The sequence below is a fragment of the Mustela erminea genome, chromosome 5 (assembly GCF_009829155.1).
Source record: "Mustela erminea isolate mMusErm1 chromosome 5, mMusErm1.Pri, whole genome shotgun sequence".
Lineage (NCBI taxonomy): Eukaryota > Metazoa > Chordata > Mammalia > Carnivora > Mustelidae > Mustela > Mustela erminea.
This window is the reverse complement of record NC_045618.1, coordinates 118,747,694-118,770,750: the sequence shown is the minus strand read 5'-3', so window position 1 is coordinate 118,770,750 and position 23,057 is coordinate 118,747,694. Positions and strand designations below refer to the sequence as shown.

Here is a 23,057-nt window from a genome sequence, read left to right as displayed (position 1 = left end):
GAGGATGCCCACTGTGGAAAAAGCTTTAAGAGAGGAAGCAAGAACTGTCAACGTTAAGTGGCACTTCACCAAGAAGTCACCTTATCTCAGAAATTAACTTGACACAAGAGTTTTTTTATTTTTTTAAAGATTTACTTATTTACGTTAGAGATAGGGAGAGAGACGCAGCACGCAGGGAGGGCGAGAAGGGAGAGGGAGAGGAGACTTCGACTCCCCACAGAGCATGGAGCCCAGAGTTCGATCCCAACGGCCCTGAGAGCACAACCTGAACCAAAATCAAGAGTCAGATGCTTAACTGAGTCACCCAAGCGCCCCTAGATGTTCTTTTTTTTATTTTTAAAGATGTTATTTATTTATTTGAAAGAGATCACAAGCAGGCAGAGAGGCATGTAGACAGAGAGGAAGGGAAGCAGGCTCCCTTCTGAGCAGAGAGCCCATTGCTTTGCTCGATCCCAGGACCCTGGGATCATGGCCCAAGCCAAAGACAGAGGCTTCAACCCACTGGGCCACCCAGCCGCCCCTAGATGTTCTTTCTAAATATTCCATTAAATGACTGTAACTAGAATTTTATATATATTTATAAACAAGTTCTCTTAAAAATAAATAAATAAAGTGGGTTGCCCTTGCTTACCCTAACTCATTTGAAAGTGCTCAGCTTCTTCCAACTCAAACCCAAATGACAACAAAGCCACAGTTCCGAATGGGTCAATCTCACATATTATTCAGGCCTGACCTAAATCTCATTTTATTTTTTAAGATTTTTTTTTTAATTTATTTTAAAGATTTTTTTTTTTAATTTATTTGACAGAGATCACAAGTAGGCAGAGAGAGAGAGAGAGGAGGAAGCAGGCTCCCTGCAGAACAGAGAGCCCGATGCGGGGCTCAATCACAGGACCCTGGGATCATGACCCGAGACGAAGGCAGAGGCCCTAACCCACTGAGCCACCCAGGCACCCCAAGATTTTGTTTATTTATTTGACGGACAGAGATCACACGTAGGCAGAGAGGCAGGCAGAGGTCGGGGTTGGGGGGGGGAGCAGGCTCCCGCTCCCCACTGAGCAGAGACCCCAATGTGGGGCTCAATCCCAGGACCCTGGGACCATGACCTGAGCCAAAGGCAAACGCTTAACCCACTGAGCCTCCGAGGTGCCCCTCAATGTCGTTTTTATAGCCCAGGCTCTGTGGGCTACTCCCTCCTACACCAAGACCAGAGAGAGCCCACTGTGAGCCAAGACCCTTCCTTATTCCTCTGAGCCAACCTGAGAGTTGGTAGACCTCCAGCTGAGACACAAATGAAACCGCTTCCCTAGGAGTCAAAGGCAAGAGGGAGGGAAAGTTGTTCTGGCATCTAGTATTTTCTCTCCTCTGAAGAGAAGCAGCTCATCATGCTGCTGACACAAGAAGCTGCCAAAGTAGTCAAAACAGCCCTTAACCTTGTTCCATCGTAGCTTTTTGATTCTGCCCAGATAGAAATAAAGATTCTAAAAGCTTCTAAGTTATCCTGGGCTGGGAATACAGAGGAATGGCATTTTGGGGACACAAAGTAGCTTGTAATGGGCATTTGCTGAATAGGTTAAAATACATGGTGATTTTTAACACGTTCCCCTCAGAACACCTGTGGAGGGTTTTCTGTCCACAAACACTGCAAGGGGCAGCCAAGGGAAGGAATGAGATCGATGCATTCCAGAAAGAAATGGAAAGCCTACGGGGGAGGGAGGAGGGAGCAGACCACCCCTGGGGGGTAAAGGAGCTCTGATCCTCTCCTATTGGGTACTGAGGTAGGAAGCAGGCTGTGGTCTGGGCTGTGCACTAGAAGACTATGACCCCACCCGGAGGTGAAGAGCTCACCTTAGAAGACAGAGGTCCCTGAGAAGCCCCAGGAGACGTCATCCCTCCCCCACCCTAAAACAGAGCTCCTATATGGTGCCCGATACCCCCAGGAACCTACTTTCCTGACATCATGGAAATACTCTCACAACTCACGAACGTCTTAGTCCTTGTCTCCAGGTCATCTTCCCAGGAAGAGACTACGGAAGTCCACAGTAAGAAAGTAAGCGAGAAGAATAAGAACAGTCGATTTTGATCTTAATGGGGGTATTCTGAAAAATATCAATGAACTTAAAAATGCCCTCTAGATCACAGACCCACCAAGAGGCTCTAAAGCTCACCCCTGGTTGATTACGCACAGGCTGGAATTAATTACCTTCCAGGTTCTAATGGCAGCTCCTGTGTGGGTTCAGAAAATCCTTCAAAACTCATTTTCCTCAACTCTTTAAAAAAAAAAAAAAAAAAAAAAAAAAGACAAGTAGCTAATACTGAGTTTTCAGAAGAAACAATGATTAATATATGTTGCTCTGAAGACATACTGAGAAGCAAAAGCATCAATAACGTATCCATTCATTCACACAACAGAAATGTACTTTTTCCCCAGGCCAGCTGCTGAGAGAGTACGGGGCAAGCTAGACAGGAGTGATTCCTGCCCACAGAAACTCAAAGTCAGAACCTTCTAATTCTCCCCTTCTAGAGCAAGCCTGGGTTATAGACAGAGCCTGGAGGCACAGAGATGACTGAATCCGGATGCCCTGAGTCACAGTGGCCTGCGAGGCTCTGCACAGGTCTGCTGGCAGAAGGATCCACAGGAGGACTCAGTGTCCGCCTGTCTGATGCAGACTCCGTGGATCAGATTCCAGACTCACGGCACCACAGCGCTCTAACTGACGTCGCTGGGACATCTAAGCAAATAATCCCTGAAGAGCCAAAAAAGTCTTAGTAGCACTGAATTTTTTGAGTATGCCTTGGACAGGGACTTCAATCTTCTCTCCTCGAGCCCATACGAACAAAGAAAAGAAAAAAGGGAAGAAATAACTCAATTCCACCCCATGCAGCCTGTCGTGGGCATGGACAAGCGCCCCCCACGAGGGAACAGAGGAGACGAGGCAGAGGGGAGCTACCGGTGAGCGCCTGTGCGGCCCTCACTGCAGCACGAGGGGAGCAACAGGCTCAAGGAGACTGAGCAAAATGTGGGGAGAAGCAAAGCCCCCGGGAGAGGAAACGCTGTGGTCATGGGCCAGTCCACACGTTCCACATAGTGCTGGAAAGTCATGTGACCTGGGAAAAGGACAAGCGCAACGATGATCCTGCTACATGGCCCCCGACCAAAGAGTGTGGGTCCGCGGTAGCTGATGTGAGCGATCAGAAGGAAGAGAGGGACCACGGAAGAGAAATAAGACGTTCCTCTTACTCTGACCCTCACAGACGGAGCCTCAACGATGTAGTAAACTGGCCCAGATTCCCATGGCATGGTACATCAGCCATCTTTCAAAATCCCAAAGACCTTTCGTCCACATCAGATTTTGACACGATCATTACTGTGTCTAAATAACATTTCTCAAATAAAATCACAGCCCTAATTTTTTTAATGAAAGTTTTCTTTCTTTCTTTTTTATTAAATGTGACCTCATGGTACAGCTCTATTTGGGTGTGTTTTGGACTCCATTTGACTGAGTGGCTAAATAGTCATTCAAATGTCTCATTTGTGGCAACTGAAGGGAAAAAATACAAACTTTGAAGAGTCGCAGGTATTTGAGAATAGAAAACCCACCTTGGCTTCTCGGATTCCCTTCTACTGTCTCCAGTGCTTCTGGAAGTTTTGTCCTTTTCAGGCTCACTATCCGGCTCGGAGCCACTGCTACTAGCCTGCCCACGTTTTCTCTTGGTTTTCTTGTGGTGATGCTTCCTCTTCTTCTTCTTCTCTTTCTTCTTTTTCCTGGTTGTTTGTCTGGGCTTTCTGTTAGCGTCACTTTCATCTGAAGTCTCTGATTTCAGAGGACTCCTGTTTTGGGAAAATCAACATTGGAATTATTTTCAGATGAGAAGTAGGGAGACGACTATGTAAATAAGTAAACAAGTGTGTAAAAGAGAACTCCAGAAATGCCCACGGGGGCTTACTATTCGCCCACATACTTATATAGTGCCTTCCCAGATCACGACTCCCCTTAAGGATTTAAGAGTTGGACCCCACCCTGACCCAACGGGGGGAAAAATAAAAGAGTTGGCCCTAAACCAACAGTAGGTGAAGAAATTCTAATTTTAATAGCTTCTAAACCTGGACTTTCACACCTGTACTTTTTTTTTTTTTAAGATTTTATTTATTTTTTTGTCAGAGAGATAGAGAACAAGCAGGCAGAGTGGCAGGCAGAGGCAAAGAGAGAAGCAGGCTCCCCACTGAGAAAGAAGCCTGACGAAGGACTCGATTCCAGGATCCTGGGATCATGACCCGAGCCAAAGGCAGCCTCTTAACTGACTGAGCCACCCAGGCACCCCACATCTGTACATTTTAAAACGAAAATAATCTACCAGTTACTTTATCAAATACAGTACTTTCTGAAGCAATGTTATAAAGGGTTTATTTTCAGTCCTACACATTAGGGCAGCATGTCCTAAAAAAAATTTTTTTTTTTAATTAAAAAAGGTTTAATTCTGATCTTGTTTTTAAAGGTTATGATGAGCCCTTCCACATTTTTGAAATATCTACAGACAACTCTCCCTCTGGCACCAACTAGTGTCCACTTCTAAAGGTTTCTTGCACTTTCAAAGGACTGCCTTCCTGGGGTCCTTATTTATTTTTTTTTTTTAAGATTTTATTTATCTATTTGACAGAGATCACAAGTAGGCAGAGAGGCAGGCAGAGAGAGTGAGGGAAGCAGGTTCCCTGCTGAGCAGAGAGCCTGATGTGGGGTTCGATCCCAGGACCCTGAGACCATGACCTGAGCCAAAGGCAGAGGCTTAACCTACTGAGCCACCCAGGTGCCCCTGGGGGCTCCTCATCTTAATGAGACCACCTAGTCCATATTTGCGAGAGGGCTCACTTCTCAATTCGATGCTCTACCACAACTTCTTTCAAAGCCTGGTGCAGATGTATGTCCTTCTGCTGTCCCCAAAGTTTTCATGAGATTTTATCCGATGTTGTATCACACCAGCCTCTTCCATTTTTCCCAAAATGGTGAAAATGCAACTGAGGGAACATTGGTGTTACAATATTCTAAAGGTTACTAGCGAGGTCAGTTAAGTTACTCAATAAGTCACAATGCTGCCATTTCCCTTGTGGCCTTGTTACTGGCGCTGTGTCACACACTTGCCACGACAAAAGGCAAAGCAGGGAAAGAGGAATAAATAATCTATGAGTGAGGAGAGGGAAAACAAAGGGCACCTCATTAGTTGGAGTCAAAAGAAGAGTTGTAATTCGCTCTTTTATCACAGAGTTTCCTAAGGAGCGTTTTTCGAACCCAGCGACAGACAACACACAGACAAAAATGAAAAATCCATCTTTCAGAAAAACTACCTCGTCGGCGATGACCCTTCAGAAACCAGGGCGGTGGCCTCCTCAGGCTGTTGGCTCAGAGAGGTTACGGCTCCAGCACAAAAGCTCGGGTTGCTCAGCCAATCTAATTCTGCGCAGGCAAAAGGGGGAGAAAAGATCAATGGAATTAGCTCAATGTGATTTCGAAAGCTGTAAATCCTTCTCACCAGCTGCCATCCTCATTCCCAGCCAGTGTCGGCCAGACAGTCTGCAGAGGCCGAAGGGAAGTCATGAAATGTTCATTTCACTGGGGCACGGGGCTTTCACACACCCGAAAGTGTTTAAGACTGAAATCCTCTTGTGCGATCAGGCTGCAGGGTAAGCAAAAACCATGGAACAAGTGTGGCTTAAAAAGCAAGGGGGCGTCACGGATTCCATCCACCTGCAAGGAGCAGGGATGTTTCCAACGCATTAAGACTGAATGACCTCAAATCGGACGCAGACAATCCCAAAAAGCTTCAAAATCAAATCATGCACAAAACCCTCCATGTTTAATATCGTTATAGAAGATTAAGACATTTCTCTTCAAAAAATATTCTGTTCTTCGTAACTTAACATAGGCCTTTCCTTATAACAGTATTCCTCTTTGAAAATAAAAACACGAGGTGTCATCTTTGCTAAGCTAAAATGACATAAAGTGTTCATAATGATTATCTCTGGGTGGTGAGATTAAATGTCCAAAATTTTTCCTCTTTCTGCTTATCCACTAATTTCCAACTCCTCTGGAATGAAGTCTTCCTAAGTTATTTATTTCCTAACCTTTTAGGAGTCTTAACTGTAAAGGAAAGGAAAATGCCAGGGGATGGTGAATGGTGGTGGCAAGGGGGCCCCACGAGGGGCCTGGAGGTTGACCTGTTTTGTTCTAGGATGCGGCCAGAGCACCCATGACATGGATCAAGTTAGGAGACAGAAGGGGAACTACACTTAACAGTCATCCTGGGATATAATCCACATACAAGGTTCAGCCATTTAAAATGTATAACCTGTGGTCTTTGGTATATTTAGAATCATTCACAGGGCACCTTGCTGGCTCCGTCAGCGGAGCATGTGACTCTTAATCTTGGAGTCATGGGTTCAAGCCCCGTGTTGGGCACAGAATTTACTTTAAAAACAAACAAACAAAAAAAAAACACATCAGAATTGTTCAACTATCACCATAAAATAATTTTAGAGCATTTTCATCATCCCAAAAAGAAACCCCATACGTATAACCAGCTACCATCACTCATCTCTGGTTCTCCCACGCCAGACAACCACTAATCGGTCTCTACAGATCTGCTGGTTTGGGACACTGAATGTAAATGAGATCACACCATACAGTCTTTTGTGACTGGTTTCTTTTACTCAGCATAGTGTGTTTAAGGCTTATCCATGCTGTGGCATATATCCACGCTCTATTCCTTTTTATTGCCGAATAATATTCCATTTTATGGACAGCCCACATTCTGTTCATTCATTGGCTGATGGACACCTGGACGTCATTTTGGTTATCACGAACAATGCTGCTGGGAACACTCAGGTATGTAAGCTTTTCTACGGACATGTGTTTTCATTGCTGTTGGCTGGATATCCAGGAGGAATGCTGGGTCATGTGGTAACTCATGTTGAGCATTTTAAGAAAGTGCCAGACTGGTTTCCAAATTGGCTGCACCACTTTACAGCCCTAGTAACAGTGTGTAAGGATTCTGATTTCTCCAAATCCTTAGCAATTTGTTACTGGCGGTGTTTGAGATTACAGCTATCCTATATCCTACTGGCTGTGAAGCCTCTTCTCATTGTGCTTTTGGTTTCCGTTTTCCTGGGGACTGATGGAAAGCTTCTTTTCATTTGTTTATTGACCATTCACATTTGAACAGTGATAGTCAAATCCTCTGCCCATTTTTTAATTGGGTTGCCTTTTTAGGATTGCGCTGGAAGAGAACTTTCTATGTTCTGTCTGCTAGTCCCCGATGATTCCCACATCCTAGTGAGGAGATGCTGAAACATGTGCTCTGTGATGACAGGTACTTTGTCTGACTCACTGTTGTATCCATGAGCAATGCCTGGCAGGCGTCAGGAGGAGTTTAATAAACGTGTGGAAAAGAGGGGAGGGAGGCAGGCAGGCAGGAACATTCCTAAAGAGGAAAGGTACATCAAAAGAAAAGGGAGGGGAGCCAGGGTGGTTCAGTCAATTGAGCGTCCAATTCTTTTTCTTTTTTTAAAGATTTTATTTATTTGACAGAGAGCGACACAGTGAGAGAGGGAACAGAAACAGGGGGAGTGGGAGAGGGAAACGAGGCTTCCCGCTGAGCAGAGAGCCCCATGCGGGGCTCGATCCCGGGACCCTGGGATCATGACCTTAGCTGAAGGCAGATGCTTAATGACTGAGCCACCCAAGTGCCCCCTGAGCATCCAATTCTTGATTCTGGCGCAGGTCATGATCTCAGAGTCATGGGATAGAGCCCAATGCTCAGCAAGGGAGTCCACTTGACATTCTCTCTCTCTTTCCCTCTCCCCGTCCACCAGCTGCCTCACTCGTGTGCTTTCTCTGTCTCATACAAATAAATAAAATCTTTTTAAAAAACAGTAGGGGGAGAAGAGAGAGATTCTAACTTATTAAGTGCCTACCGCAGGCCAAACACCAGGTAAAGGACTTTCCATCCTTAAGTACCAAAACAACTCCCTATGGAAGGTATTACGGTCTCCACTGTACAGGAGACTAGGGCTCCAAGCAAATAAGTGATGTGTAAGGTCATACCCAGCGACTGCTGAACAACCAACCATTCAGGCAATCGCTCTTCTATTATCTTTTTCTTTCTGACATTGATTCCCTTCCTTTGGGTCTAATTCCTGGCGAGAGATATGTCAAAATAGTTCCTGTTTCTCAGACATCATGATTATTTCCACAACAACTGGATTTTCCCAGGAACAAGGGAAAAGCGAGAAAAGACAGAGCAAACAACATGCAAGGAGAGATGCTCTCAAACAATTCCAGTATATTTCTCCATAAATATTGTAGATAGTGAGGATAGCTTGGAGAAAACGTAAAGAAACCCAGATGTCAAAACAACATAAAGTGTGTGACTCTCAATCCTTCAGAAAGTACAAGAAAAGGGGTTTTTAAGGGAGCAATTAAGACTCTGCCATAGAAGACCACTGTGGGAAAAGAGTAGTATACACAGAACTAAAACTCTCACGGTTCTAACCCAAATCATCACTGAACTTCTCTCTGACCTTCATCTCACTCAAATAACCTTTTGTTAGAACAAAGGGTATTTGCACCTGACAAGAAGAGGCTGCTGCCATTTTTTCTTCCTGGGAGCACAGAAGCAGTAAACATGGAATGTCAGAAGTACTCATCACCGGATGCCAGGCATGCAGGAATTTTGGGGATCATCTAGTCCAGAGATTTTAAAACTCTTTTTAGCCAAAGAAAACATGCTCAAACAAAATGTTTCAGAGAAGCCCAAGAGGCAGAACAGCAGAAGTAGGGCTGCTCCTGGGGGTCTAGAGGGAGGGGGAGGCAGCTCTGAGAGGGCTCTCTGCAGCACAGATGGGGCACCACCCCCTCACTTTCAGATCAACAGCAGGGGGCCCAAAGTTGTTCAGTCACAGGGCCAAGGGCACACACCTGAACCGGATCTGCACTCCCCCATCTGGTCTCCTCACCTCACCAGGGTGCTACTCTTCCTTCCCTCAACTAAGGAGCTGGTTTTCCTGAAGTCTCCCCGCAACAGGTACACGAGGCTCTCGTGGCAAGTTTCACATTACAATCTCATTGCCTGCATGGCAGTCTAACTATTTTATGCTAAGGCAAAAGGCAAAACAACTCAGATCTTTACAGGGACCAGATCAGTAATGATCACTGTGACACTGTAGGGAGTGAGAATGGAAAAAAGAAAAAGACAAAAACATTTTGCCAGCTGAACAAATCCAGCAAACTGGTTTCCAGTGCTTGCATCCAAGTTTCCAGCTCGCCTACCCTCCTCCCATTCCTTTCTTTCTAAACTAAATGCAACAGGAGGGCAGAGGTCATGACTACTCACTCCTGTATTCCCAAACCCCTAGCACAGCACCTTGGCACAAAGTAACTGGAATCAATAAATATTTGTTGAGTCAATAAAATGACTGGGGACCTGAGCCAGATCTTCACATCTCTGTATCCCCAGCACCTAACTGACTGCACTGAAGGAATCTGAAACCATCAAAAGCATGCTATTATCTAGGTATAAATACAACTATTTTAATTCTTCCAGTCTTCACTGTAAATGGAGATTTACTCATTAAAGAATGAAGTACTGAATACCGCCTATGTGTCCAGGCACATCCCAGGCTTTGGGGGGTTACAGTGGGAATAAGGCAGGCCAGGTCTCTGCTCATGTGGGATTTATACTTAATGATAAACTTAACTGTTCATGTAATACATGTAGATTATTAAATTAAATTCTGATTACATGGTATCCTGGAAGAAGTTATTTGAAATTAAAAGATAATTTATTAATCAGATTGCAAAGGGCTTTTTCTATATTTACCTACATCCTCACGTGATTTACAAGTTCCTGTAATAGACTTCAAATACGTATTTAGATCACTGTGTCAATACCAAGCAGGACATAACAGATTACAGGAAGACGAGCAGGATACAACAGGCCTAGGGTTTAGATAGAGAAGCTGACTGGCTGACAAACCTTTTGTCCCTGCAGGTTAGTAAATAAGCACAGGTTGAACCTGTCTGGAAATAAGCACTCTGCTGCTATACACAAACACACAGACACACACACACACACACACACACACACACAGCCCTAGGAAAAGAAGGGTAGAAGCATCAGGCACAAAACCACTTTAGAACCACTGCCTAACAAAAATCAGGCAGGTAGCTGGAAGAACTACGCATGTGTAATTTTACAGAAAATTATATAATGAACATCCCTAAGTTGACACGCTTTTTATGATAAGTTAATGATAAGTTTATGATAAACAGCATGCTATTGCCCCACTGCTAGTGCAAATGCTCTAAATCAATTCCACTGGATGGAGGGATGACGAAATCACCACGAATCATTTTAAATTAAAAAAAAAATTCTGAATCACAACTGGATAAAACATCCCAGTTCACCCCTTGCCCATTCTATTATAACAAAACAGCACTGATCACTGGTTTCTGTGAATTCCGGTGAGCACCACGCCTCCAGGAATAATTCAGAAGACACTTCCAAGGTTGAGGATAATCAGTTAGCATATATACTAGGGAAGGGGACTGTTCCTTCAATAAAAGCGAGCCACGCCCTTCATTTTGATCAAAATCCTTCTTTTCCGACAAGGAAACTGAGCACACAAACATCTGTACACAAAGCACCAGCAAACGAGGCTAAAAACTGCTTTTAAGATGGTGATTACAGAGTACCCAGCCAAAGTCAGCCCTTCTCCGGAGTTAACCTACAATTTGAAGAGACCCGGGGATCCCAAAACTAATGTTTAAAGAGTCCAAACCCCAACATTCTAATATCACATTGTGATTTATAATGCAAGTGTCTAAACTAGAAGGACCTGTGTTCAAATACTGGCTTTACTGTTTACTGGTAGTGCAACTCTTTTTTTTTTTTTTTTTTAAAGATTTTATTTATTCATTTGACAGAGAGAAATCACAAGTAGATGGAGAGGCAGGCAGAGAGAGAGGGAAGCAGGCTCCCTGCTGAGCAGAGAGCCCGATGCGGGACTCGATCCCAGGACCCTGAGATCATGACCTGAGCCGAAGGCAGCGGCTTAACCCACTGAGCCACCCAGGCGCCCCTGGTAGTGCAACTCTTAACAAAATACTTAATCTTGGACTCTCTTTTTTTCACTCAGGTTGGTTTTTTTCCCTTACTGAAAGCCAGGCACTGTTCTAGGAGCTAGGAACACACAGCAAACAAGACAAACGCATCCTGACCCTAGGGCACTGACACACTTGCAGTCACTTACATGCAAAGTGACAAATGTCAAGACAAAGAAAACACCCAGGGTCTAATGGGAGCACATGATCCGGACTAGGTATGGGTCAGAAGAAGCTGCCTGGGAGAACAGCTCGGCAAGACCAGGAGGAGGAGTGAGGCTAACCTCCTAGGGAGAGTCTGGGTAGAAGAAGTGGCAGTACAAAGTCTTGAAAGCAGAAAAGCGGGGCTCTGGAAACCAGCAGGAAGCTGTTATGTCTGGACCACTGGGAGGGAGAGCAAGTGGGGGCACAATGAAGCTGGCTGGAGAGGCTGGGGGCCTTACAAACATGTCAGAGTTTGGGCTTACCCTAAAAGCAAGGGACAGACACTCAAGAGCTCTGCACCAGAGGGACAAAGCTGGATCCATGATTCTGAAGGGCAGCGGCGAACAGCAGTCTGCGAGAGCGCACGTTAGAAGCTGGGCTGCCCGAGCTCAGATCCTGGTTCTGCGGCTGCCAGCCACCTGTCCGCAGACGGGTTACTTATGGGCTCTGTGACTCCACTTCCTCCTCCTTAAAAACCCAGAGAATGGTACCAGCTTCACAGGGTCACAACTCAGTGAGTTAATATTTGTAAAGCGTTCATACCAGCGAATGGCACAGGATGTTTTTAAATGAATGCACTTGAACATTCCGCCTACAGTGTGGAGCGTGGTTCAGGGAGTGAAGGTGGGACTGGAGACAGGGAGACTGTGAGGAGGCTGTCGTCACTCCAGGGGGTGAGGACGGCCAAAACTGGGAAGTGGCAGTGAGAAGAGGGGTAAGCTAGTGAACTGAAGAGTTACTGGCTCAAGAGAACGTTAGCGAACTGAATTCAACAGTATGTTGAAAGGATCCTACACCATGATCAGGTGAGATTTATTCCAGGTTTGGTTCACAATCCACAAATCAATCAGCATGATACACATGAACAAAATAAAGGATAAAAACCACACCACCTCAACGGATGCAGAAAAAGCATTGAACAAAGCTCAGTATCCTTTCATAATCAAAACTCCCAGCCATGCGGGTGTAAATATATCTCCACATAATAAGGGCCATACAGAACAAATGCACAGCCATTATACTCAATGGTGAAAAACTGAAAGCCCTTGCTCTAAGATCAGGAGTAAGCCAAGGATGCCCACTCTTGCCACTTTCATTTAACACAGCACTAGAACTCCCAGCCACAGCAACCAGACAAGAAATAAAAGGCATCCAAATTAGTAAGGAAGAAGTAAAACCGTCACTGTTTGGAGAGGACATGATACTATATACAGGAAACCTTAATGACTCCACAAAAAAACTTTTAGAATAAATGAATTCAGTAAAGTTGCAGGATACAAAATTGATATACAGAAACCTGATGTGTGTCTATACACTAATTACAAACTACCAGAAAGAGAAAATAAGAAAACAATCCTATCTACAACTGCATCAGAAAGAAGAAGATGCCTAGGAATAAATTTAACTGAGGAAGTGAAAGACCAGCGCTCCAGAAACTGTAATACACCGATGAAAGAAACTGAAGATGACACAAAAGGTATAAAAGATACACTATGCTCATGTCTAGAATTAAAATGTCCATACTACCCAAAGCAATCTACAAGCTCCAAGGCAATCCCTATCAAAATAACAATGGCATTTTCCACAAAACTAGAACATAATAATCCTAAAGTTTGTATGAAACCACAAAAGCCCTTGAATAGCCTAAAGAAATCTTGAGAAAGAAAAAGAAAGATGGAAGTATCACACCCCAGATTTTAAATTACACCTCAAAGCTGTAATAATAAAAATGGTATGGTACTGGCACAAAAATAGACACACACAGATCAATGAGACAGAATAGACAGCGTAAAATAAATCCACACTTATGTGGTCATTTAATCTACAACAAAGGAGCCAAGAAAATTCAATGAGGAAAAGACAGTCTCTTCAATAAACGGTGCTGGGAAAATGGATAGCTACATGGAAAAGCACGAAACTGGGCGACTATCTTATACCATACACAAAAATAAATTCAAAATGAGTAAAACACTTAAATGTAAGAACGGAAACCATAAAGTTCCTAAAAGAACACATCAGTTCTAAGCTCTTGGACATTAGTCTTAGCAACATTTTTTTGGACCTGTCATGTCAGGCACGGGCAACAAAAGCAAAAATAAACAATCGGCACTCTACCAAACTAAAAACCTTTTGCACTGCAAAGGAAACTATCAAAAAACCAAAAAGACAACCTACTGAATAGGAGAAGATATTTGCAAATGCCGTACTTAATAAGGTGTTAATAACCAAAATGTATAAAGAACTCATTCAACTCAATACCCATTAAACAGTCCAATCAAAAAATGGGCAGAGGGGTACCCGGGTGGCTCAGTGGGTTAAGCCACTGCCTTCGGCTTAGGTCATGGTCTCGGGGTCCTGGATCAAGCCCCGCATCAGGCTCTCTGCTCGGCAAGGAACCTGCTTTCCCCTCTCTGTCTGCCTACTTGTGATCTCTCTATCAAATAAATAAAATCTTAAAAAAAAAAAAAATGGGCAGAGGACGTGAATAGACATTTCCCCAACAAAGACATCCAATGGCCAACAGACACGTGAAGACGCTCAACACCACTCACCACCCGGGAAATGCAAATCAAAACTACAATGAGCCACCACCTCACGCCTGTTGGAATGGCTAAAATAAAAAAGACAAGAAATAAGCGTTGGCAAGGATGTGCAGGAAAAAAATAACCCTTACGCACTGTTGGTAGGAATGCAAACTGGTGTAGCCACTGTGGAAAACAGTATGGAGGTGCCTCAAAAAATTAAAACTATAAATACCAAAGGAGTCAGCAATCTCACTTTTGGGTATTTATCCTAAGGAAAAAAAAACCTAATGCAAAAAGACATATGCACCTCTACATTCATTGCATCATTATTTACAGTAGCCAAGAGATGGAAGCACTTAAACATCCATCAACAGATGAGTAGATAAAGATGTAGTGTGTAGGGCACCTGGGTGTCTCAGTTGGTTAAGCATCTGCCTTCAGCTCAGGTCATGATCCCAGGGTCCTGGGATCGAGCCCCACATCAAGCTCCCTGCTAGGCAGGGAGCCTGCTTCTCCCTCTCCTCCCTGCTAATGCTCTCTGTCAAATAAATAAGTTAAATCTTAAAAAAGAGATGTAGTATGTGTATATGTGCACACATGCACACACACACACACACACACACTCCCTCTCCCTCTCTCTCTCTCACTCTCTAGGGAATATCACTAGGCCATAAAAAAGTGAGATTTTGCCATTTGCAACAACATAGATGAACCTAGAAGGTAATACATGAAGTCAGAGAAAGACAAATACCACAATTTCACTTATATGTAGAATCTAAAAAATAAATGAACAAACAAAAGAGAATCTGAAATACAGAGCACAAACTGATGGCTGCCAGAGGGGAACAGGGTAGGTGGATGGGCAAAATACATGGAAGGGAATAAGAGGTACAAACTTCAGAGATGGGAAAAGAGTTATTTGGAAGGATGGGATGAAGAACTGAATGGGGGTGAGGGAAGGAGGAGAAATCAAAGTATGGGTCTCAGTTCTGGCTTGGGGGGAATGGTGGTGCCATTTTCCGATATGCGGAAACAGGAAGAAGAGTAGATTTTAGAGAAAAAAAAAAGTGAGTTTAGTTTCCTTCCCCAATATGGATAATATACCTGCTTCATATAATGTTATGAGGATTAAATGAACGGACATGACATCTTCCCTCCTAACTCTGACCAAATATTCAACACCCGAGCAACAATGCTTTAGAGTATAAAATCCTAATAAACAGTCTGATGGCACAGAAGGAAAACTTGAGAATTGGAGGGGTCAGACATTGGAGGCTCTCTGCTGCTCCTAAGACATGCCTGTTTGTTGAAAGAATGAATGTTGCTATATTTCCCCCCTCAAACCTCTTACTGAACGATGCCTACTTAAATCCTGTCCTAACACTTAACAGTTACCTCCAGAGTGAGGAGCAGAGCTGCTGTCACTCACTTGGGTACTGCCTGTCTGTCCTGTCCAGCAGTTAAGTTTTGTTTTGTTTTGTTTTTTATTAAAACTCTGCACTACTATTAATGATCTTACATTTTTAAAAAAATTTTATTTATTTATTTGAGAGAGTGAGTGAGAGGGGGAGAGAGAAAGAGAGAGAGACAGAGAGAGAGAAAACACAAGCAGGAGTAGAGCAAGAGGGAGAGAGGGAGAAGATGACTTCCCTGCCGAGCAGGGAGCCCAATGCAGGGCCTGATCCCAGGACCTTGGGATCATGACCCAAGCTGAAGGCAGACCCCTGATCCAAGCTGAAGGCAGACCCCTAACCAACTGAGCCACCCAGGTGCCCCAACGATCTTACATTTTTATAACATTTTACAGTGTAAGGCAAGAAGTACAAAAAATGGGCAAGGACATGAATAGACAATTTTCCAAAGAAGACATCCAAGTGGCCACCAGACACATGGGAAGATGCTCAACATCACTCATCATCAGGGAAAGGCAAATCAAAACCCAAGAAAACCACCTCACACCTGTCAGAATGGCTAAAATTTTAAAAAGGCAAGAAATAACAAGTGCTGGCAAGGATGTGGATAAAAGGAACATTTGTGCACTGTTGGTGGGAAGCAAACTGGTACAACCAATACGGAAAACAGTATGGAGATTCCTCAAAAAATTAAAAGCACAAATACCATACAATCCAATAATTCTACTCCTAGGTATTTACCCAAAGAAATCAAAAAGACATATGCACCCTTATGTTTCCTGCAGCATTATTTACAATAGCCAAGATATGGAAGGAGCCCAAGTGTTCTTCAATAGACTAATCAGTAAAAAAAGATGTGATTTGTATAAAAAATATAAATAATAAGGAATTTCTACTTAGCCATAAAAAAGGATGAGATCTTGCCATTTGCGATAACATAAATGGACCTAAAAGGGCATGATGCTAAGTGGAATCTTAGAAACAAAAATACCACATGATTTCACTTATATATAGAATCTACAAAACACTGCATAAACAAAACGCATATTTGTTTATAAATATAAAGAACTGAGAGGCTGCCAGGGGATGGGCAAAATGGGTGAAGGGGAGTGGTAGATAGAGGCTTCCGGTGATGTAATGAATAAATCACAAAGGGAACTGAGTCAGTGATACTGTACAGCGGTGCGTGGTGATTTGACGGTTACACTTGCAGTGAGTAGAGCATAAGGTATAAAGTGGGTGAATCACTATGTTGTACACCTGCAACTAATGTAACATCATGTGTTAAAAAAACAGTACAGTGCTTCTATTTATAACAGCAGAAGAACGGAAACAGTCTAAATGTTCTTAATAGGAACTTGTCTGATTAAACCATATGGCATCACACAATGGAGTTCTGTCAGTCAAAAGAAATGAGGAAGATCTCATACTGTAGAGGGCACAGACTGTAGAGTTATCTCTGGGATTTCAGCTAAAATGCAAAAGAGGCAGGGCACTTTTAATTTCAGCTCAGGTTGTGATCTCTGGGTCATGAGATCAAGCCCTGTCTGGCTCTGCACTCAGCAGGGTGTCTGCTTAAGAGTCTCTCTCTACAGGGTGCCTGGGTGGCTCAGTGGGTTAAGCACCTGACTTCAGCTCAGGTCAAGACCTCAGGGTCTTAGGACTGAGCCCAATATCCAGCTCATCACGCAGTGGGGGGTCAGCTTGTCCTCTGCCCCTCCCCTGCTCATTCTCTCTCTCTCTAAAATCTTAAAAAAAAAAAAAAAGGGATTCTCCCTCTCCCTCTGCCCCCCCAATCTTGTGCTGTCTCTCTCAAATAAATAGATCTTTTAAAAAAATTAAAAATTAAAAAATACATAACAGTGGAGTGCCTGGGTGGCTCAGCTGGTTAAGTGTCTGCCTCTTGATTTCAGGTCAGGTCATGGTCTCAGGGTCCTGAGATCGAGCCCCACATCAGGCCCTGTGCCCAGCAGGGAGCCTGCTTCAGGATTCTCTCCCTCTGCCCCTCCCTCTGCTTGCTCAAGCTCTCTCTCATTCTAAAATAAAGAAGTAAATATTTATTTTTTTTAAGGATTTATTTGACACAGAGACACAGCAAGAGAGGGAAGACAAGCAGGGGGAGTGGAAGAGGGAGAAGGAGGCTGGCTTCCTGCTGAGCAGAGAGCCCGATGCGGGGCTCGATCCCAGGACCCTGGGATCATGACCTGAGACGAAGGCAGAGGCTTAACAACTGAGCCACCCAGGGGCCCCAGGAAGTAAATCTTCAAAAAAAAAAAAAAAAAGAGAGACAAACCATAAGTGACTCTTAATCTCACAAAACAAACTGAGGGTTGCTGGGGGGAGGGGGGTTGGGAGAAGGGGGTGGGATTATGGACATTGGGGAGGGTATGTGCTTTGGTGAGTGCTGTGAAGTGTGTAAACCTGGTGATTCACAGACCTGTACCCCTGGGGATAAAAATATATGTTTATAAAAAATAAAAAATTTTAAAAAAAAAAAGAGAGAGAGAGAGAAATAAAATGTAGAACAGTCTACATTTAAGGTAGAGAAAGAAATGTAGTTACTTGTATTGAGAAAAAAATGGAAGGATATCACTGACTGACTAAAATTCTAACCACAGAAAAAAGAAAGTAGCAGGTTGGAGGAACAGAAATGAAAGCCTTTTTTTTTTCTCAGAATAGACCTGGTTTACATTTTCAACCTCAGGACCATGCAAATGTTTCAGAACACTATAAAACAGGATCAATTCAAAAACAAGGAAAAAAAGCAATCCCTAAAAATTAAAAACAACTATACCTAACTATATGCCAAACTGGTGACAAAACCACGCAGAGAATTATTTCAAGTGATTTTAAAACATGGCCATTTGACCACACATCTGCGGCAGGATACATCCTAAGGACAAAAAGAACCACAAAGAAATATTAAATTATTTAGTATTAAACAGTAGTGATACTGTTATTTTGAACATATACACAGTTGTACTGGTGGCATTAGGAACTATGACTTTTTTTTTTTAAGATTTTATTTTTATTTATTTGAGAGAGAGAAAGAGAGCATGAGAGGGAGAAGGTCAGAGAGAGAAGTAAGCTTCCCATGGAGCTGGGAGCCCGATGTGGGACTTGATCCCAGGACTCCAGGATCACGACCTGAGCTGAAGGCAGTTGCTTAACCAACTGAGCCACGCAGGCACCCCAAGACTATTTTTTTAACAGATGTTGTTTTTTATCTCCACACCCAACATGGGACTCAAACTCACAACCCCAAGATCAAGAGTCACACACTCTACCCACCAAGCCAGCCAGGTGCCCCAGGAACTAAGATTTTCAGCATCAGAGGAAAGAAAAATAAACATTAAATTACAGATGTATGTATAAATCACAAATTAAATTATAAAAAGAAATAAAGTAAAGGGGCGCCTGGGTGGCTCAGTGGGTTAAAGCCTCTGCCTTAGGCTCAGGTCATGATCCCAGGATCCTGGGATCGAGCCCCGCATCAGGCTCTCTGCTCAGCAGGGAGCCTGCTTCCACCTCTCTATCTATCTGCCTGCCTCTCTGCCTACTTGTGATCTCTGCCTGTCAAATAAATAAATAAAATCTTAAAAAAAAAAAAAAAAAAGGAAGGAAGTAAAAATCTCACAATCTTAAATTGGGCCTGGAAATACCAAGGTGAATTCATGATATACTTCTCTCTTCCTGGTTTTGACCAAAATGTTTAGAAGTAATGACAACCCAGCGCAATTGGTACTCCAGACACCAACCTGTGGTTTTAACCTTCCCATATCATTTTCCACTAAGAGAAACCATGTTTTTTTAGAGAGACAGCCAATTCCAGGCCCTAACAAAACATGTAAGTGATGAGCTCTGGACGCCTTTTAGGCCAGAAAGCAAGGAAGCAATTAAGACATCTGGGTCATGTCAAAAAGACACACACCAAACTTAATTAGGCTCCCAGTAGCCACAGATGGGACAATTCGAGCATAAGAAAAACAGTATGTGCAATGGATTGAAATACAAGTGTTAAAAATTCAAGAGTTCATAATGAAGAGGATCTGAGACCTCTAAAAGCTGCAGGGACCCCAACTCATTTTCTGAACACTGACAAAGGAAAAGAAGCAACCATTCGTTCTGTCTTTCCTGCCTGAATTCTATTTCAAGTTACCGCAGTAGTGCTGACAGGAAGTTTATAGAATAATTGATGTTAATATAGGAGGAAAATTTAAAATTAGAAAATAACCATTTTGTGACCCCAATGAAATAATGTCTCTAAGCAATAATTATAAATGGCTGCAAAGATCATTAGGTGAAAGACTGATGGACAGCTCCATAATGCCTAAGTCAGGGTGGACCAAGAAATCACTGATCAAGCTTAACATTTCTGAAAGAAAACTCGACAGCACATCCTCCCGACCGGAGTCAACAGCAAATACCCCGACCAGGTATTTTCAATTTAGAAAATTATATCTGAATCTAATTAACTCTCTAGATCTAATTGCCAGCTCACAGGAAATACTGGGATAGAGAAGCATGCTAAATATCACCAGGAGGATCTGGTGGGAAATGTCTAAAGGACAAATGACCCATTTTCCTCAACAAATATATCACAAGGGAAAGTGGAAGGGAAGGAGAAACCGTTTCGTATTTTAAAAACACCTAAGAGATATATCCACAAAATACAGTGTTGTATCCTTTGGGGATCCTGACTTGAAGAAGCATTAAGAGGCCATTTTTTGAGACAACTTGGGAAATGTGAACACTGACTGGAAATCAGATGATATTAAAGAATTATAGTTAATTTCATCAAGTGATAATATTCAAATTTTTTAAAAATACAGTGCTGCATAAAAAGCTCTCCTACAAACATTTTACTGCCATTGACTACCCGAACATGTCCGACAAATACTGGTTAAGAGAGATGACAAGGGTGACACTCCCCTTAAACTTTCCATTTCACCCTCCCCAAATAAAGGATAAACCCCTGACCTGTTACTCAAGTCACTACCCTCCCTCACCACCAGACCCAACCACATTTCCCAAAAGGACTCCCCTTTATGCCTCTGTATTTTCAAACAAACTGGGCTATTAGCAATTTTCTGCACAGGTCACATAGTTTTCTTCCTGCATCTCTTTGAAGGGACTGGAATGTCCTTCCACTATCTCCATCTGTCCAAATCCTACCTTCATGAAGACCCATCGCCAAAGTTACCTCTTAAATAAACCTTCTTTGAACCTCCTCTCAGAAGTCAGTATTCCTGTAGTTCACCTGTGACATCTGTAACATCTGACCTTTTGTTACTTTTTAAAAATAAACATTGATGTAGGGAAGAAGTTAGGGTTCGAAGATGAGGGCCAAGAAAGAATTCTTGAGACTCCTTGGTGCAAAAAGCTAGTTTTATTAAAGCATGGGGACAGGACCCTTGGGCAGAAAGAGCTGCACTGGGGTCACAATGAGTGGCCCACTATAAACTTTCAAGCTGGGAGAGGGTTAGGGATAGCCTGAGTTGCTAACAAATTTTGGAAGCAAGGTTTCCAGGGCCTTTTGACCTTAGCAAAGTATAAACATCGAGGCAGCAGAGTTCCTAGAGGAAGAGCACTCTACTTGTTTTAAGAACTGGTCAATGGGCTGTAGGTAGTAAGAAAATTTAATAATGTTTCTCCTGCCTTTGTTTCCCACATCACCTATTACAGGTCTGTATATTCAGCAACCACTTGTTGAACACCTACTATATTCTAGACTTATGCCCGGATCAAAGTATGTTACAATGTGTAGAACTATCCCTGACCACATGGAGGTTACAGTCTAGTAAAAGACAGCCAAAACTTACACCAATTATATAAAAAATTACTCAAAATTATGAACAGCATTACCAAAAAAGAAGTGAAGGAACCATGAGGATATAAAAGAGGTATTAGACACAACTGGACTCTGTCACCTAAGTGCATGATCTAGGATTAATTACTTTTTTTTTTTTTAAGATTTTATTTATTTATTTGACACAGAGAGAGAGACAGAGAGATCACAAGCAGGCAGAGAGGCAGGCAGAGAAAGAGGAGGAAGCAGGCTCCCCGCTGAGCAGAGAGTCCATGCGGGCCTCAGTCCCAGGACTGAGATCATGACCTGAGCCGAAGGCAGAGGCTCAACCCACGGAGCCACCCAGGCACTCAAGGATTAATTACTTCAAATGACAATCCCCCGTCGCAATCTTTAATAATGCAGATGGCCTGGAAATGTTTAAGGCTAAATAGAATATGGAATGCCATCACCTGCGGACCCTCAATAAACAGTTCTGATTCCCAGCATCTGTGCCCCTCTGGAGAAAAACTGCGTTCGGTTAGGCGTTGGATCCTAATCCCTAGCTCTAGGTTGGCAAAAAGCTATGAACCCACTAAGAAGTTCAGAAATAAGTAAAACGGGAAAGGAAGAAAGATGTAGTAAGAACACCCAGCATTTGCGTCAGAAATCTCCTTGAGATGAGGAGTACTATTATCTCCGTTTCACAGGTGAAGTAACTGAGACTCAAAGCAAGAATGGGGTCCAGGAGCATGACAACATCGAAGCCCCAGCCCCAAGGCCTCTCCTCCGTCCCTCTTTCTCCGTCTGTTGCTGTGCAACCCAAAGCCGAAGCCAGGACGGGGCCAGGAGGCTTCGCTTCCCAGAAGTCTTCGCAGCGCCGCGGAGAACTCTGGGATAGAGGGGGATAAACAAATCCCAGGCAAGGGCCCGGGCCTAGGACTGAGAGACTCCGCTGTATGCCCGCCAAGTGCCTTCTTCATCCCCTCTGTATGCTTACCTTTCCTGGCGCTGCCGCTATTGGGAGCCTCACCAATGCCCGCAAAGGCCGGGAACAGCGCCATGATTACAGGCCGCGCTGCCGTTCCCCTCTACAGAAATGGCGCCGGAGAGCGCTCGCCGACAGTGAGGCCTTCGCGCTCGCGGTGCACTCTGGGAAGTGTGGTTTTTGTGTGTGTGTGTTTTTTTTAAACTCGTCCCCAACCGGGGACGGGGCGGGGCGAGGAGGGGCGGGGCGAGGAGGGGCGGGGCGGGGCGAGGAGGGGCGGGGCGGGGCGGAGCCACGTCCCTGAAATTGATACCTGAAGACCTCTGTGAGAACCGGGAAAATGCAGAGACCCCGAAGTAGAATCGTTGGAAGCTGAAAGTAGCAGGCGCTGGATCCTAGTTCGACCCCTGAACTCACACTATCACCATTGGGTTAAAGTAATCTGACTCTGTAAGCTTGTTTCCTCTTCTGCAAAATGTTCATAAGATTAAGTGAGCATTGTTAAGTTAAGGTACTTAGTCGTGATTGTGCCTGGCCCACGAGAAGCACTTGATAAGTTAGCTATTATAGGAGTTGTGACTGCAGATCCATCTCAAACCCATGTGAGATGACCGAATTCACGTTACCACCCGGCACCTGGGTGCTTCAGTGGGTTAAGCCTTTGCCTTCAGCTCAGGACATGACCCCGAGACCCTGGGATGGTGCCCAACTCGGGCTCCCTGCTCGGCTTGGAGCCTGCTTCTCCCTCTCCCTCTCCCTCTCCCTCTTCTGCTCCCCCTGCTTGTGCTCTATCTAATAAAGTCTAAAATATGTGCATATATATGTGTGTGTATATATATGTACATATATATACATATAGATACAGTATAAATAGTTACAAATCTAATCAAGGAACGGGCTGGACTTGAGAAAGCTACAGACCTCGTGTGAGTCCAAAATGAGCACCCGTCATGCTTTGAAGAATACTGGGCATAGTATTTTTAAAAA

The 23,057-nt window shown here is 43.7% G+C and overlaps 1 protein-coding gene across 2 annotated transcripts in view; it reads right to left on the bottom strand.

Annotated features, from left to right (window-relative positions):
- Positions 1-22,229, bottom strand: part of NRDE2 (NRDE-2, necessary for RNA interference, domain containing) — a 50,381-nt gene extending 28,152 nt beyond the window's left edge. For both annotated transcript variants that reach the window (XR_004286082.1, XM_032344686.1), the window contains exons 1-3: positions 22,083-22,229; positions 5,342-5,450; positions 3,602-3,832 (exon numbers count right to left, since the gene is read on the bottom strand). Coding sequence is in view for 1 of the 2 variants with exons in the window: in XM_032344686.1 (XP_032200577.1) it covers positions 3,602-3,832; positions 5,342-5,450; positions 22,083-22,146 (404 nt within the window). In the remaining variant the exon portion in view is untranslated. The remainder of the gene's footprint in view (positions 1-3,601; positions 3,833-5,341; positions 5,451-22,082) is intronic.
- Between the last annotated feature and the right edge of the window lie 828 nt (positions 22,230-23,057).